Source organism: Oreochromis aureus, linkage group 8 (assembly GCF_013358895.1).
Source record: "Oreochromis aureus strain Israel breed Guangdong linkage group 8, ZZ_aureus, whole genome shotgun sequence".
NCBI lineage: Eukaryota > Metazoa > Chordata > Actinopteri > Cichliformes > Cichlidae > Oreochromis > Oreochromis aureus.
Window position 1 is genome coordinate 18,233,323 of NC_052949.1, and position 14,961 is coordinate 18,248,283.

The window sequence follows — 14,961 nt, forward strand, 5'->3', positions numbered from 1 at the left end:
TTTCACATAACTGTAAATGTATAACAGGACCCAGTAGCTAATTAGGTTCGAACTAGGCTACAAATAGAAGTATACAGCAACCCCGTGTGTGTCCAAAAGAAACAAACCCTGCCTTTTAGCAACTGCTACTGACATCCAATGATACGCCTGCAGCCAGGCTAGTTATTATTACTAATTAAATGCTTAAACATTGTTGAAATAGGTTTATTATTTTGCATTTCTAGTAAACATTCATTTATTATTAGGTATGAAAACTTTATATTTAAAGAACAAGAATGCAGGCATACCAATACAATTCATATATTTAAAGTGTAACTGAACTGAAAAAAAGTATTGTGATGCTCATAATCTAACTTTTATTAGACATTATTACAGATTACATCAGAATACTTTTTAAAATTCCAAGAGTGTCTTTAAAACTAAAGCAATGAAGATGTCATGTCATTTCCTAACTTAATGCACACACACACACACACACACACACACACACACACACACACACACACACACACACACACACACACACACACACACACATATATATATATATTACATTGCATTGGCTAAATACTTTTTTTATTTTTTTGCTTTGTAAGCATTGGTAACAGTTCAGTGAGGCTCATGGTGGCAGACTGCAACTAACGTTGTCAAAAGGGAGCGTGCTCCTTTTGTGTTTTTTCTTGAACTTGAATGAAGTGAAGGTGTTCTCCTTGATTTAAAGCATAATTGAATCAAGTTGAGCTGGAAGGGGAGGGTAACACGTCTGTGTAGAAGAACAGATAAAATAATAAAAGTGAGAGGGACCAATTTTAGCACAAACAAAATGTAATATAAATATTTTTAAAATGAGATTAGGCTAGCTGAGTTTGTATTGAAAGCAATATTGGAATATTGCAGGTTGTTTTGTAATCACAAGTACCTCGTGATGCAGGTGGGGGGCGAGGAGGTTTGAATGTGCTTCCTTGTGCTAAAGTATCCACAACCCAGCTGAGGGCACTAGAGCAATAATCCATCTGGAAATAAAGAGCAGAATAACATAAAGCTTTATCTGAGAGAATAGCCATTTTTAAACCTCAAGAAAAATCACTTAGGAAAAAATTAGTTTTTTTTTATCTCTCTGACAACTCATTACATCCTTTCCTTTCAACCTGTTATGTGGCAGGTCTCATCTGTAGGCATTGGAGAAGTTATTGTGGCCTGTTTCCAAGCAGTGACAGTGGCAAAGCCTTTCCCCTGTTTGCCAGTGCTACATAAAAGCCCTCAGTTCAGTTCTTGAATGGCTCTCCTCTCTCAGACACATTTTTTTAGAATTTGGTTAGAAATTGGTTTTCTTTTCTGCGCTAGATAGTATTGCCTACACAATTTCTTTCCACATGCATTCATTTATACCACTGATTGCACTAAGGTGGTTAGTTTAAGTTCTGCCTCTGTTTCTTTCATGTGACATTCTCCAAACCATGAAAGTACTTACTAAAGAATTACTTACCATCACATAAAATAACTCTTACATCAGCCGGGAAACAACTTCACATTATCCAACCTGAAACTGTCTTTTTGCTGTACAGTAGGGATTTTCCCTATTTTTCAACTTCCTCTTAATGTAATGTGCCAACTGCCACCTGCTATGAAGTGCTTTAACCTTTATATAGAATAGTTTAACTCTGCAGACATGTTCTTTCACAGCAGCTCCACGTATGTATCATGAATGAATCAAAGGGTACAAAATGATAAGTTGGAGCTTCAGTTTTACCTGATTCTCCAAAGACCGTAGCCTGTGTTCAAAGTCTCTGCTTTCACTCAGATGTTTAAGCACACCATCTACCCTATATAAACAAAGATACGTTTACTTCAGAATGATGGAGTCACAAAGTAATAAATAATGCTGCTACAGTGGAGGATGAAGGTGTGCTCACTTGGCAGACATCCGTTTCAGTCTTTCTGAGTCGCTGCTTTTCTGGATCTTGTTTTGAGCAGTCAGGAAGTCTTCCTTCTGAATCGTTTCCCATGTTGATAATCTGTTTGCTGCCTTTGGTTCCAAGTCTAACACTGATAGTAAAGACCAAGGGTTGAAATGATTACCTTTCAACTCAGTTTTCATGCTTTCATCGCTGCTAAACTGAGGTCAGTGAGCAAGTAAACAAAAAGCCTATTCTTTTAACTCGGCACTGCCATTTTCAGTTAGTAACTGAGTGATAACAAGGCAGACACTGTTTAACCAAAACCCACAATTACCAAATAAAATTTAGAAGACATTTAAGAAATTACCTAATTCTAATCATGTGTAGATTCCTCACTCAGCGTTTGATTTTTTGGAGGTAAGTAACAAAAACTTATTAGAGTAACACCCCTGATCCAATACTGACCAAAGTGGTGGATCTTTACAGAGGGAACTTTGCGGATGACCCTCTTGATAAAGAGGTTGATGTGTGAGATGATAATGAAAGGAGGAGCCAAAGAAGGACGGGAGTGGTACTCAACAATCAGGTTGTAACGCTGGAACTTCCAGTAGATGTCACTGTGTTCCTGCACTTTAGAGAAAGTGTAGCTGTGTGGATACAAGCAGATCAGAGCCACTGAGTCAAGTCAAACCATTCAGTTTGTGAATGCATCCTCAGATATAATAAAAGACTTGTTCTTTACCTAAACATGGCAATAAGCAGGTTGATGAGCAGGATGTTGGTGACCAGGAGATATACGACTAGCAGAATCACTACCAGCCAGTTACTCTCATGATTTCTACACGGCTCTTCACCGCTCTCAATCAAAGTCACATTGTGTGTACAAGTGATATCCCAGTCCTTACCCACTGCAATAAATTGGAAAGGTAAGAAATGGTTAAAATTATAATAACACTCAATTTCAAATTTCTGTGATGAAAGTAGGTTCCAGGAAAGTGCAGCATTTTAAAAGAAATTTCAGCTTTAACACAGATTTTCTTATTTTTATGCCAGTTGCACAAACACTTGTACCATCCATCTCTTCCACAGGGATCTGTCCAAAGATGTGCAAGTATGGCCTGTAGAAAACTCTCCGAAAAATGCGATTCGGGTTTGGATCGTAGGTGTAGATCAGAGCCTGATTGGCAACTCCATACGCCATGAGCCACACGCCCAGGAAGAAGAGGAAGAAGAAGATATCCTTCATCTAAACAAGAGGAAATTGTGATCTTGTTGTTGCTATTATATATGTAAACATAATGAGTGTACCGCAGTTGTAATGCCAACTGATACAGGGCGCCGTTTGTAAAGTGAAACATGCTGAAATTAACTGTAACATTTTTCCACATTTAGCTCAAGACCTTACAAAAACATGTTTTTTTGAGTCATTTTTTACAACATTTTGTAAAATATTTGTAACTTTACATATTTAAAACACAATTTTAAATGTTAAATCTAAATGTTAAATGTTAAATCTAAACATTATATTTAAATCTAAATGTTAAATGTTAAATCTAAATGTTACAGGAAACTAAATATTTAGCTAACATGCAAATTTATTGTACGGATCAACGGAAATACCAAAATTAAAGCGTTACGACAACCTCAGGTGCAAAAGTGTGCCGGTAGTGGTCAGATTGTGCCTGCTCTCCCCTGATGGTCACTTCTCAACGCCATGAGTTGCTTCACTTCTTGCCTACCAGCACGTCCAGCGGTTTAGCTGAAAACATTGGAAGATCCATTTTGTCGGCCATCCAAAGGTTCAGCAGTAGTGGACTCTCAGCAGCTGCAGTCTCCGCTTCACAATCGCTGCAGCACAAGTCCAGATAAATCGCTGGACATCCTCGTAGGTAAGAAGTGAAGCAGCTCATAGCATTGAGAAGTGACCGTCAGGGGAGAGCAGACACAATGTGACCACTACCGCACACTTTTGCACCAGAGGATTTCGTAAAGCTTTGATTTTGGTATTTCCGTTGATCCGTACAATAAATTTGCATGTTAGCTAAATATTTAGTTTCCTGTAACATTTAGATTTAAATATAATACTCAGATTTAACATTTAGATTTAAATATAATATTTAGATTTAATATTTAACATTTAGATTTAATATTTAACATTTAGATTTAACATTCAACACTTAGATTTAACATTTAGATTTAATATTTAAAATTGTGTTTTGAATATGAAAAGTTACAAATGTTTTTGGAAATGTAAAAAATTACTCGAAAAAAAATGTTTTTGTAAGGTTTTGAGCTATGTTAAAAATGTTGCCGTTAATTTCAGCATGTTTCACTTTACAAATGGCGCCCCATAAACTGATGGTAATTTTCTCACCATCTTTCCTACAATGATGATTTTTGGCCCCAACTGCTTGTGAATGGCAAAAATGTGAATGAGACGAAGGGTGAACACCATGTAGTCCAAACAAAGCATATCCCGGCCAAATTCATGTGACCAGTGGAACATCCTGAAACACAAGCACAGTAAAGCTGAATCAGTGAGGTAGCAGCAGCACCTGGTGGCAAACCTTTAAAATTTGTTTTTTAAAGGAGAAAATATTTTAAATTTAAGTGCCTAAAAGTCCAGTGGAAGATGAAAGGAAATTATTTATGCCACGCTACATCCATAGACACAAACAAAGGACAGCACTTTTATAAATGTTACAATTTGCAATGACAAAGCTTCATTCAAAAATAACATTGTGGAAAGTTTTTTTTTTTTCAATAATCTAGTATTGACATTTATTATTTTTTATTTCTTGTCCATACCTGCAGATTAGTCCTATTATGAACAGGCTGATGGCAGTGAGGTCACATTTATTCCATACATCCTTAATGTAGAGTCTGAACCTTTGACGCCAAGTCATCGTCCCCAAAAAAATTGTCTTGAAGGAGAAGATAAAAGTTAAAACAAGTGGAAAAAAGCTATACCAAACTATAAATAGGTGACATGTATCCAAATACAGAAAACCACTCTCCATGCACTGTTATCATTTTAAAGACCAAGTAAAAATGCAACAGGAATAAGATTTGAATTTATGTGATTTCTTTTAATCTTCAGTGCATTTGTTAAGTTATATGAAATCAGTAACAAACATTAAAATGTAATATTTTTTTGTGACACAGGAGCATGTTAACCACAGTATTGCAATAGCACTTTGGCGATAGTTCAGTTATTGTGTTCAGTTCTTCCCTTTACATTTTCTATAGCTACCAAAATTAGATGTGTCTCTTAACTCACCTGTCGTATCTCCTCACAAACGAGGGTGAACACCCAGAAGTAAAACACACACTCAGCAGCACCTGGGCCTGAGGGTGGTGGGGGCTCAAAATCCACCAACAGCACGTAGGCGAAAAGCAAGAGAAACAGGAAGTACATCAGGACGTTGCCCAGAAATGAGGTGACAGGTGCAAACCAGAACTGACACCAGCGTGACACTATGAATGGACGCTGTGGTGGTCGGTAAGGTACGCCTGTATCAAAGATTATAAACACAGATTGGAAGGTGAGTAAAATGACAGCATGTGGTGACAAGAATCATTTCTTTAGTCAGACTTTCTTCTTGTAGTGAGTGACAACACTTATTCAAAGATGACTCTTTAAACAGGACTCACCTTTAATGGTACCACTCCTGTGAACTTCTGAGTCAACGTCACTGGTGTAAGAAAAATAAAATTGATTTAATTGTTAGACTTTAGCTAATGCAAATCAATAACATAAAAACAACAAACTGATGTTCTACAGATTAACACTGAAGAGTGCAAGTAGAAATATTACTGGTGTTTGATGTCAGCGAAAGAGAAGACGGTGGTCCCATAGAGACTGTTAGTGTCCTGGTCTGGCCCATCCTCATTAGGAATTCCCTCCTCCTCTTCCAACTGATTATCTTGTTTTCTATTAGGTAAAATATGTAGCAAAGGTTTAAAAAAATATCAAATAAAATTCCAAGCCTTTCATCTGAAAAAAAAAAAAAGAATTTTACCTGAAAGAGATCAGATTGGTGTAGCAGAGGATGGGGCAGAAGAAAGTGAGCAGGAGCTTCCAGACCTCTGTTTTCCTCTTCATATCACCCCACCAGATCTGGGACAGCAGAGACTGGAAGAGGACAGAAAAGCAGTCCTTATCCATCAACAGCAGCTCACCGGCTCAACATGAAGTTAGGATGTGTTATTTTTTGAAGCATCCTGCCATTTTTACTTAGTACTGAATTAATTTATAATTCAAATGACTGTACTGTTGTGTATTACATGGTCTCATTCAATGATAATGTATATTTATAGATTTGATTGTATAATCAAAGCTGTTTTATACAATGACCTAAATAAGTAAGTGTTAATAAACAGAAAATGTTCAATATTTTTTCATGCAAATATGACAGCTTTTTTGGATTGTGTTTTTATGTTTATTAACATTTGTTACTTATATGTTTAAAATGAACATTTGATACAAATTCAGATTGAATGCCCATGTACTACTGGAAATTATGTTAACGGGGCTGGGATGAGAGAGGAAATCCTGTAGATGACGTCAGTCTTGGCAGGAAAAAAACAGCATATTAGGTTAAAAACATTACAGAGGACCAGGGATAGAGGACTAGATCTGTTTAACTTTCACCACTACTTCTTAGCCAACAGGTTATAATACATCTCAAGATGTTTAAAACATAGCCTCTTAAACAAGCCCTGGGTAGACGTAGAACAGGCCTGTCATTTTTATTCATGCATATTTTGGTTGTTGCTCTAGTTTTTCTGCTGTTTTTTATTCCAACAGGCGTTAAAGCAGAGGGTTTTTTTTCTTTCTCTGAAAATTGTTTGCCATTTTTTGGCCTTCAGACAACAGTTCTGATTCCTTAACTGCCGTGCAGGACAGGGGGAGAAAAATCACATGAATGAGAGAGGTTAAAAATCTAACACACCTGTACGCCATCATTACTGAAGAAAAGCCGAGCATCAGCACTCACACCCATCTGAAGACAGGTGCTGTGACCCCAGACAGGAGACTTCCTAATTAGCAGGGTGAAGGATCGGTGTTCATTACTCCGATAGCAAGAGCTGAAGATATCTGAGGTAAAGTGGACAAAAGACATGACATTCAAGTTTATTTCTATAGTGTCAGTTTACAAGTCACCTAAAGGTGCTTTGTGTTGTATGGTAAACCTCAATTTGCAACTCCCTGTGAGCAAGCACTCTGAAATCTTTGAGAAATGACAAGACCTATTTTTTCAAGCTCAAGTATGTGAGGAGGGGGATTTAATTCTGGATTTAACAGGCAGCCAATGAAGAACCTAATATGAGAGGCATGGCCTCTCTTTCTCTAGTCCCTGGTTAGTACTCATCTGAAAGGTTTTTAGGACAACTTAATAGTAATGAATTACAATAGCCCAACATAGGGGTAATAAATGCATGAACTAGTTTTTCAGTATCTGTTTTTCAGAAAAGATGTTTCTAACTTTAGAGATACTGTGCAAATGCAAGAAATTAGTCCTGCATATTTGTCTAATACGCTGGTAAAAAAAAAAAAAAAAAAAAAAAGATTGTCACATTGTTACTGGAGGCCCCGGCAATGCCATTCAGGACTAAGGAGCTGGTTAGACACCATGTTTTTAAGATTTTTAGGGCCGAGAACAGTAACCTCTCTTTTGTCTGAATTTAGTTGCAGGAAATTAGGCATCATCCAGGTCTTTTTGTTTATAAGACATTCCTGAAACTAATTACTGTGTCATCTAGCTTCATGGATTGATAAAGCTGGGTATTATCTGGATATCAGTGAAAATCAGTCAGAAACATTTGAATTCTCAAGAAGAAGACATGGATGATTGCAAACGAGACATGAAAAAAAAATTCTGCTCGTTTTCTCCTGATCTAATTAAGCTACTTTGTGAGTGAAATGTGTCATTGGCAAAAGCCAGGAGAACTAACCTGCATACTAATTAGCTGCTTTTCAGGCAGCTGTGCAATACATGCTCAGTCGCCATTAGAAAAGCCAAAGCTGATCATGTTCTTATGGAGCCTTGAAACAATCTCCAAAACCCCTTTCATTATTTGAGACAATAAAATCCTTTTCTGGTAATACTACTGACATAGAGCTTCCCCCATGCACTGTTAAACAGTCACATCATATTTATGAGAAGGCTTTCACACTTTTAGTCTTTTAAACCTATGAGAATGAGTTAGTATCACAATACAAGTAGACGACTCAGTCTCATTCACACTTCTGATTCAGCAATAATTGAAAGGTTTTTTTTGAAACTTAGTTTTTACTTTACAAAAGAGCAGCCAAATTTGCAGCTCCTTCCTCTTGGAACGTCTTGATTCATGCTCAATCATCCAGGTAAGTAAATCTCCCAAGCTTGATTCTGTTCATCTGGACGTAGAGTTTTCAGTGGGAGAAACGTTTCGTCACTGATCCAAGTGACTTCTTCAGTCTCAGCTGACTGCAGGTTTCCCCAATCTTATAAACAGTGCATTTGCATAATGACTGAAACCAGCCCACTGAAGGAACAATGGGCTGTGAGGTCAGTTCCTTCATCATAATTATGCAAATTCTCATGACCATTGATCGACAACCACTGATCAAAGCCCACTGATCAAAGCTCATTGATCAAAGCCCACTGATCAATGGCCACGAGAACCATTCACAGAGAGTGGGAAGGGCTGCAATCACAGCATTGCAAGATGGTGAAAGATGTACCCTTAGACCCCCTTCTCGATTGAAAGATGGTCTTTCCCTTTTCACGTAAATGGCCTCCTTGACTCCGCGCTCAAACCAGCGTTCCTCCCTGTCCAGGATGTGTACATCCTCATCACTGAAAAGTGTGGGGGTAAATAGACTACGGAGTCCTGGCCTAACGAAGTAGCTCTGTTTATAAGATTGGGGAAACCTGCAGTCAGCTGAGACTGAAGAAGTCACTTGGATGAGTGACAAAACGTTTCTCCCACTGAAAACGCTACGTCCAGATGAACAGAATCAAACTTTGGAGGCTTCCTCTTGGAATTTCCTTTGTTTCTGGTATATACAGTCACTTTTACTAAGGTATTCATTTTGATACCAAAGTGTATGCTATTTGTCTATTTCTGTGTTTAGTTTTGTTTCTTACTCTTGGCCTGCAATTAACTGGTGTATGGATTTATATGTGGACGGGGACATTCATGGATATCCTCTTGTGTCTCTCCAAATCAAATATAAAGGCAAAAGCATAGTGTGAAGACTGCAGCTAGTCCAGGCATGACATCCCTTAATTCTGGGGACAGATTTCACCTCTTGTCAAAGAAGCTTTTCAGTTCTAAGAGCTATTGGTGGAGAGTCCCAGATCAACCGGACGTTTCTTTTAGGGACACGCCCTTAGAGACACAGGTGTGGGTCACTATCGAGCCGTACCTGTTTTCACACCTTATCTCATGGGATTTCACAGATGATCAATAGTGGGTCAACAACCCTCCTAGGGACACTCCCAGTAGGGCTGGGCCTCAAACAATTGTTCTTAAAACTGAAGAAGCTTCTTGGATGAGAGGTGAATCGTCTTCGAGAAACTTAAAAAAGTCGAGATGCTTTTCTTTCCAAGCTCCTAGGCGAAGCATGTGCGGTGGGTTGCCCAGTCCCGAGGCAACTGGGGCTCTGCACCAGCCGATGGATAGAACAGCTATCTTGAAATAAAGTATTGCTTTGCAGATGATCAGCTAACTGTTTTACAATTACCCTTTCAAGAATTTTTGAGATAATAGAAAGGCTGGTATTGGTATCTGTGACTCTTTGTCAGTGTGGCTACAGTGCTGAAAAGAAATCAGGAGTTGGTCTTATTTTCTTCAATAACTCATGAATAGTAAGAGCTTTATGGAGGGATTTTACAGAGCATCACACTAAACACAGAGCTTAAAGATTTTTGAGAAGCCATTTCCTAGGAATGTAAAACCATTGACAAGATAATCAACCTCTGTGGGAGTCACTCTGGGTTAAAGAAGACAACAGTGGAGGAATTTTATCCTTAATCTTAGTTACAGCTCATTCGGGAAGACTGCAATTAAATTATTAGTTACTGCTGTGTAAAGAGTTAGATAGGTTTTGCTACAGATGTTAAAAGAAAAATTCAAAGGTGTAATAAAACTTTTACAAAACTAGATAACAAATAATCACACCATGTGCCAGGTTCTCAAACTTCTGGGCCAGTTCTTTCATAGAGAGTTTGGTTTCAGTCTCTTCGTCAAGTTTGGACAGTTCTCTGAGTATTTTACAGCCACCAAGAGCACTCAGGACTGCCTCACCTGCCTGGAAAGGAAAGAGGGCAATTATATACTTTCTGCAAAGAAACGGGTGCAAAAAGTAAATTTATTGTATCTAATATGGTCTGTTTCATTATCTCAGTTCTTTCTTTTGAAGTAGTCTGAGTGGTAATGCAGACACAGAGAGCCATTAACACATTTACTTGCTGCATGAAGTCTAAGCTGGTGATAATTGGAATTTACTTAAAGGTACTATATATGTGTATTTTATATTTTTAGTTCAGATGCTGCTTTTTAACAAGATCTACTGCAAGCTGGATAGAAACTTTAAGTAGAAGCCCACTTAAATCCTACTTAAAGCCCTGGGCTTGCCACTAACTAAATTTAAATGCTTAAATGTAGCATGTTAAAATGCACAATCACAATTGAATTTGATTGTTATATAGTAATAATTTACTTATAGGTTAAGATTTAACATTGTGATATACATTTAACATAATCAACGCTTACATCATATAATAATGATTAACAATATATTGTAATTAACTGACTCCAACAACTTTGACATGTTACCACGAGCACCTAGCTGCACCTCATCCTCACAAATGTCCAGTGTCGCTTCATTTCACCTGATAATTGATGATTTTATTCAAATAACTATCTATTCATCCATTCATACACCGAGGACTCTGTAGTATATAAATCAGTATAAGAAGATTTTTTTAATTCTGTTTTTTCTTCAGGAAAAGCGCCACTCCTTAACTACAGGTTGGGCCATTTATATGGATACACTGTAATAAAATGGGAATGGTTGGTGATATTAAAGTCCTGTTTGTGGCACATTAGTATATGTGAGGGGGCAAACTCTTCAAGATGGGTGGTGACCATGGTGGCCATTTAGAATTCGGCCATCTTGGATACAACTTTTGTTTTTTCAATAGGAAGAGGGCCATGTGACACATCAAACTTATTGGTAATGTCACAAGAAAAACAATGGTGTGCTTGGTTTCAACATAACTTTATTCTTTCATGAGTTATTTACAAGTTTCTCTTTGTTCACAACCATTGACATGTCGAAGAGGTTAACACGTGAGGAGCGGATCGAAATCGTGTTGATATCTGGTGAACGCAGTAACCGGGTCATTGCAGCAGATTTCAATACAAGACACCCTACGAGACCACCCATCTCCCATGCTACAGTTAGCAAACTGCTTGCTACGTTTTGTGAAACTGGTTCAGTGTTGGATTTGCCAAAATGTGGAGGCAAGAAAACTGTTACTAATGAAGAAACGTCAGTGGCTGTCCTAGCTTCATTCAACAAGAGCCCACAGCGTAGCACTCGCCGCATGTCACTGGAGAGTGGCATTAGTCGAACATCCCTTCGGCGGATATTAGCTACTCACAAATGGCACCCTTACAAACTCCAGCTACTGCAGCATCTCAACGAGGATGACCCAGATCGGCGCACAGAATTTGCAGAATGGGCAAAACAAAAATTGGAACAGGACCCTCAGTTCACACAGAAGATTTTGTTCAGTGATGAGGCAAACTTTTATGTGAATGGTGAAGTTAACAAACAAAACCACCGCTATTGGTCTGACACTAACCCACATTGGATAGATCCCTCCAAGACTGTTGGACCAACAAAGGTGATGGTTTGGTGTGGTATATGGGGTACAACGATAGTGGGTCCATTCTTCATCAATGGAAACCTCAAGGCCACTGGATATTTGAAATTGCTACATGATGATGTGTTTCCCTCTTTATGCACTGAAGCCGCACGTTCCCTGAGTTTTTCCAGCAAGATGGTGCACCACCACATCATGGGTGCCAGGTCCGAGCATTCCTAGATGAACAGTTTCCTGGAAAGTGGATTGGTCATTGTGGGCCAGTTGAATGGCCCCCAAGGTCTCCCGATCTGACCCCCTTAGAGTTTTATCTTTGGGGTCATCTGAAGGCAATTGTCTATGGTGTGAAGATACGAGATGTGCAGCACCTGAAACTACGGATACTGGATGCCTGTGCTGGCATTTCTCCTGCGGTGTTGCTATCAGTGTGTGAAGAGTGGGAGAAGAGGGTTGCATTGACAATCCAACACAATGGGCAGCACAGTGAACACATTTTATGAGTGGTCAGAAACTTGTAAATAACTCATGAAAGAATAAAGTTACGTTGAAACCAAGCACACCATTGTTTTTCTCGTGACATTACCAATAAGTTTGATGTGTCACATGGTCCCCTTCCTATTGAAAAAAAAAGTTGTATCCAAGATGGCCGACTTCTAAATGGCCACCATGGTCACCACCCATCTTGAGGAGTTTGCCCCCTCACATATACTAATGTGCCACAAACAGGACTTTAGTATCACCAACCATTCCCATGTTATTACGGTGTATCCGTATAAATGGCCCACCCTGTGTTTTGTATTTTGTATTTTGTATTTTGTACCCCGCCTCTCGCCCTATGACAGCTGGGATAGGCTCCAGCACCCCCCGCGACCCTGGAAAGGATAAGCGGAAGCGAATGGATGGATGGATGTATTTTGATTATTGGAGATTTCAAACCAGCTGAACACAAGTAAAATACTTTTTGCAGTTTGTCTCAGAGCTTTTACCATCTCCCAGAAATAAAGGGCCATCTCCCTGCGGTTTTGCAGTACAGCCCAGAGGAAGAGTGAAGCCCAGGGATGGGGGCAGCGCAGGTCTTGATACATGCAACGTCCACGCAGAACCTTACTGGCACGCTTTGATAAATGAAGAAAAGAATACTTATTATCACATCAATAATTTAAAAAAAGAAATGCTATAACCACAAGTACACACTGTGTGCATATTCTGAAAAGTTCAGAGTACCTTCAGAGCTGTCCTTTTGGATGAAGTGAACTGTAACCCCAAAGTGTTGTAGTAGAAAGGCTGGCAGACATCACCCATTAACAGCTCCAGGACCCCTGACACCTGAGGAAACATGTGGGTGGGACAATAAGCACAAAAGTATCAGGTTTTCTTCACATTCATAATGAATCTATTTAAGCCTAATTAATGAAAAAGGACAGAATATCTTTGACTACAAAACTCACCTCAAAAAGGGTGACCTCCTTCACTGGTCCGCTCTGATTGTTATCTGCCGCCACTTTTGAGGATGAATTCTGTTGTTCTGATGGTGAGGAACGCTCCACTTCCAGCCGCTCTGCTAGGCAGCGCTGTAGCATTTGATATAGTAAGCTCCCATCTGGCACAGAGCGATAGAGGGTTTCCAGCCTGCCATAAGTGAGGTACTCCAGGATGTTCAAACCATTCTCAATGAAAAGCCGAACAAACTGGGGCTTGTCATTGATCAGCGCATCTGTCATTGAGTCCTCCAAATCTTCATACTGTTTAATTGGAGGAAGAAGATCATGTTTTAAGACAGGTCAACATTTTTTAAGCTAAATATTTTTCTAAAAATCAGAATTAAACAGTTTTTCAGTCAAAAGTGTTTAAATAGGCTGTATAATGTAATGTTTTGTATGAATTCTTCTTTCAGTGCAACATCTGCGTGATATCTTTTTCCCTCCTCACCTTCCACTGGATGTCTCCATTGAAGAGTTCAGTCTTGGCAATGTCAACCCTGTTCCACGTTACTGCTAGTTTCAGCTCATCAGTATAAGGATTGGCCTCAGCTGATGATTGCTGCTTACTTGCTGGAAAACACAAACATAACATAAAAATTAAAATATGGATTAAAAGTTAATGTTATGACTCTTTTGCAAAATTACAGCCTACTTACATACCTCCCACAAGTGTTTTAAGCAGGACTGTGTCAAAGTCATTTGGACTCTCGTGCTCTCCGTGGTAGACTGTAATCAAATGTCTGTTCTGGTAAATGCTCAAAGCCTGGAGACAGAAGATGGAAAAGGGAACAGGAATGACAGAGACATGATCACAAAATGTTTTAGAAAAAGATTAAAGAAAAGACTTGTTGTTTTTTTTATTAAACTGATATCCTTCACTGCAGAGCGTCTGTGTTCTGATTAGGCAGAATAAAAATGAAATTATGACTCAAATCAGTTCCCAGTATGACTGATGACTAATCAACACTTATTCTAATACTTTAAAGTGAATTTAAAAACTAACTCTAAGTTTGCCAAAACTCTGAGCTTCCATTTTAATGTTGTAATCATAGACAAGATTAAATTTTGATATATTCAATATAAAATGTCTATTATTATATAGTCTTTAGCCAACTTTACTTGTTGATTAGAAGCTGGAATCCTAAATTCACATTAGATTTTTCAATTTAATTATTCGGGTTTAACCAGACAGGGACAGAAAGTGATGATAGTCAAGAAACAGGTCAATACAGTTTACTATGGACCTGTGATAGTTAAAGCAAAAGATTCTGGAATTAATTGTCCCAAATTCAATTTTTTATTAAATAAAAAACTGTTAAGTACAGTTTATGACCAGACCAGATCCACTTCGGCTTTGTTCACTTCCCAGCTTATCACATCTAGATCTGGACTGGACTTCTTTAACTTGCTTGAAGACCTTTCACCTCTCATCCAAGAAGCTTCTTGAGTTCTAGGGTCAAATGGTGGAGAGTCCCAGATTTAAACCCTGTGGGAATGCCCCTTCCCAGACACCTTAATGCCCACTCACATCCTGGGCCATCTGACCTCAGAAAATCAGATGATAGGGTGGGGCTAGGTTTCACAATGAGCCACCCGAAACCTTGGCTGATTGTGACCTACACCCATTTTCACACCTTGGCTCATGTGATTAGGTAGAGGATCATTAGGGGTCCCTTTTGTCACTCTTAGGGGGGATAC

The 14,961-nt window shown here is 38.7% G+C and overlaps 1 protein-coding gene across 1 annotated transcript in view; it reads right to left on the minus strand.

Annotated features, from left to right (window-relative positions):
* Positions 1-336: 336 nt before the first annotated feature.
* Positions 337-14,961, minus strand: part of LOC116315015 (transient receptor potential cation channel subfamily M member 4-like) — a 42,261-nt gene continuing 27,636 nt past the window's right edge. Inside the window, exons 9-28 of the mRNA XM_039616590.1 lie at positions 13,924-14,026; positions 13,712-13,833; positions 13,231-13,524; positions 13,007-13,108; positions 12,769-12,897; positions 10,071-10,200; positions 6,854-6,999; positions 5,921-6,033; positions 5,716-5,832; positions 5,553-5,593; positions 5,179-5,411; positions 4,707-4,822; positions 4,273-4,405; positions 2,970-3,144; positions 2,641-2,806; positions 2,364-2,545; positions 1,914-2,046; positions 1,751-1,823; positions 920-1,013; positions 337-763 (exon numbers count right to left, since the gene is read on the minus strand). Of these exons, the coding sequence (XP_039472524.1) occupies positions 732-763; positions 920-1,013; positions 1,751-1,823; positions 1,914-2,046; positions 2,364-2,545; positions 2,641-2,806; positions 2,970-3,144; positions 4,273-4,405; positions 4,707-4,822; positions 5,179-5,411; positions 5,553-5,593; positions 5,716-5,832; positions 5,921-6,033; positions 6,854-6,999; positions 10,071-10,200; positions 12,769-12,897; positions 13,007-13,108; positions 13,231-13,524; positions 13,712-13,833; positions 13,924-14,026 (2,634 nt within the window). The 3' untranslated portion in view covers positions 337-731. The remainder of the gene's footprint in view (positions 764-919; positions 1,014-1,750; positions 1,824-1,913; positions 2,047-2,363; positions 2,546-2,640; positions 2,807-2,969; positions 3,145-4,272; positions 4,406-4,706; positions 4,823-5,178; positions 5,412-5,552; positions 5,594-5,715; positions 5,833-5,920; positions 6,034-6,853; positions 7,000-10,070; positions 10,201-12,768; positions 12,898-13,006; positions 13,109-13,230; positions 13,525-13,711; positions 13,834-13,923; positions 14,027-14,961) is intronic.